The 1,673-nt window shown below is 37.6% G+C and overlaps 1 protein-coding gene across 1 annotated transcript in view; it reads left to right on the forward strand.

The window, feature by feature from the left end:
- The window catches only part of STK32A (serine/threonine kinase 32A), a 110,857-nt gene extending 109,741 nt beyond the window's left edge, over positions 1 to 1,116 (forward strand). The window contains exons 12-13 of the mRNA XM_008581585.1: positions 55 to 119; positions 525 to 1,116. Of these exons, the coding sequence (XP_008579807.1) occupies positions 55 to 119; positions 525 to 618 (159 nt within the window). The 3' untranslated portion in view covers positions 619 to 1,116. The remainder of the gene's footprint in view (positions 1 to 54; positions 120 to 524) is intronic.
- The last annotated feature ends 557 nt before the right edge of the window (positions 1,117 to 1,673 follow it).

Genomic DNA, 1,673 nt, shown 5'->3' on the forward strand with positions numbered 1-1,673 from the left:
GATTCTCGTTTGTCTAACTATACCTGTATTTTGTTTTCAATGTTTACCTAGAAGACATGTCTTCTTCAAGAGCACCTTGAATCTGTCCAGAAGGAGTTCATAATTTTCAACAGAGAAAAGTAAGTAACTCCTAGGAGAACAGCAGCCCAGAAAATGATGGATTGTTTCAGCCAGACTTTACTTGCAGAAACCTAAAATATTCTTAACATTTTTTCACTTTTTTCTAATTACAAAAATGATGTACATCCATTATAGAAAACTTGGAAAATTCAGAAACCTTTTTTTTTCCTTGTAAGTGATTTAAAATTAATTTTTTAATAGGTAAATTAGCCTAGCATCAAGTTTTTGCTTATGGGAAGAACAGAGAAATTGGAATTTAAACATTTAAAATCTATGATGTTTTTAAGCTTTCCTTGGCTCATACCTCTTTATATAAATTGTTGGGCTTAATGCTATCATTTCAAAAGCTTAAACCTTTTATTTTCTTTTCAAAGAATAAAACCCTCTCTTTTTTTCCTTTTAAGAGTAAAAAGGGACTTTAATAAAAGGCAAGCAAATCTAGCCTTGGAACAAACCAAAGACCCACAAGAAGAGGATGGCCAGGATAACAACTTATGAACACCTCAGAATCTTCTTTTTTGGGACATTTCTTGGTGCCTCTGCCTTGAATTTCTGATTATCTGGTCAAGAGCTGATGCTGCTTCTTGCCCCTCCACACCTCATGACTTAGAAAATGTGAGAGAGAATCTTTCAAAGGAGGCAGCACAATCCAGTGAAAAGCACTTCTGGGATCTAGTTCCACCACCAAATGTCTGTGACCTTGAGCCAGTCACTTAGCCACCATCTCTGCTCCAGTCTATTCATCTAAAACGAGAGGGTTATACTAGATGAGCTGTGCCCTGCTTTTTAATGCTACAATAGTTATTCTAAACAGCTTTTGTTTTTATTTTAAAAGGAGAATTTGGGTATAGGGTTGTATTTCCACTTCTTCTAATTACCCAGTGATGAATAAACACGTGGACATAGGTCTCACTGAGGCTCTTCAGAGCTAGAAAACTTCATAAAGAGGTCAGAATCCCCAAGCCTGGTTGCATAGGAGTAAGGAATTCCATCACAAGAAATGATTGGGGCCAGATTAAAAGTAACATGGATATCTGAGGACCTTCCAGTGGTGTGTTGGCACCAGCATGGCATCAGCTTGTCAGCTACAAGAGCCTACCAGTACATCGATTCCCTACTCCCTGTGGGATGTGAAGTTAGTAACTTGAAATTGGGGATGATGGGAGTATTTACACCAAGGAGATTGGCAAATGCTACAAATCAGGGTTGTTGTTTCCTCCTTGCAAGCCAGTTGCTAAATACTTGCCTTCTTCCAATAAGCATGTTCTTTGAGGGCTAATTGTCCTCTAAAGATTAGCAGAGATCTATGTCTGGCAAGGATCAGAAAAGAATATTGTCACACTGAGAGCATGCTCACTTTGCAGCTCAGTGAAGTTGCATCTTACATGGGGGTTACATTCCAAGTTAGAAGTGAATTTGGAAGATAGTAAAACTTACCCCTTGAAAAATTCCTTAAATTACCCATAACAGAGCTTTTCTCAGTGTAGCCCAGTACAATGAGTCACCCTTCAATAATGAAACAAGTTACTGTTTTGTTTTGATTTTGTTCTTTA

This window comes from Galeopterus variegatus, unplaced genomic scaffold (genome assembly GCF_000696425.1).
Source record: "Galeopterus variegatus unplaced genomic scaffold, G_variegatus-3.0.2 Scaffold2401, whole genome shotgun sequence".
In the NCBI taxonomy this organism is placed as follows: Eukaryota; Metazoa; Chordata; class Mammalia; order Dermoptera; family Cynocephalidae; genus Galeopterus; species Galeopterus variegatus.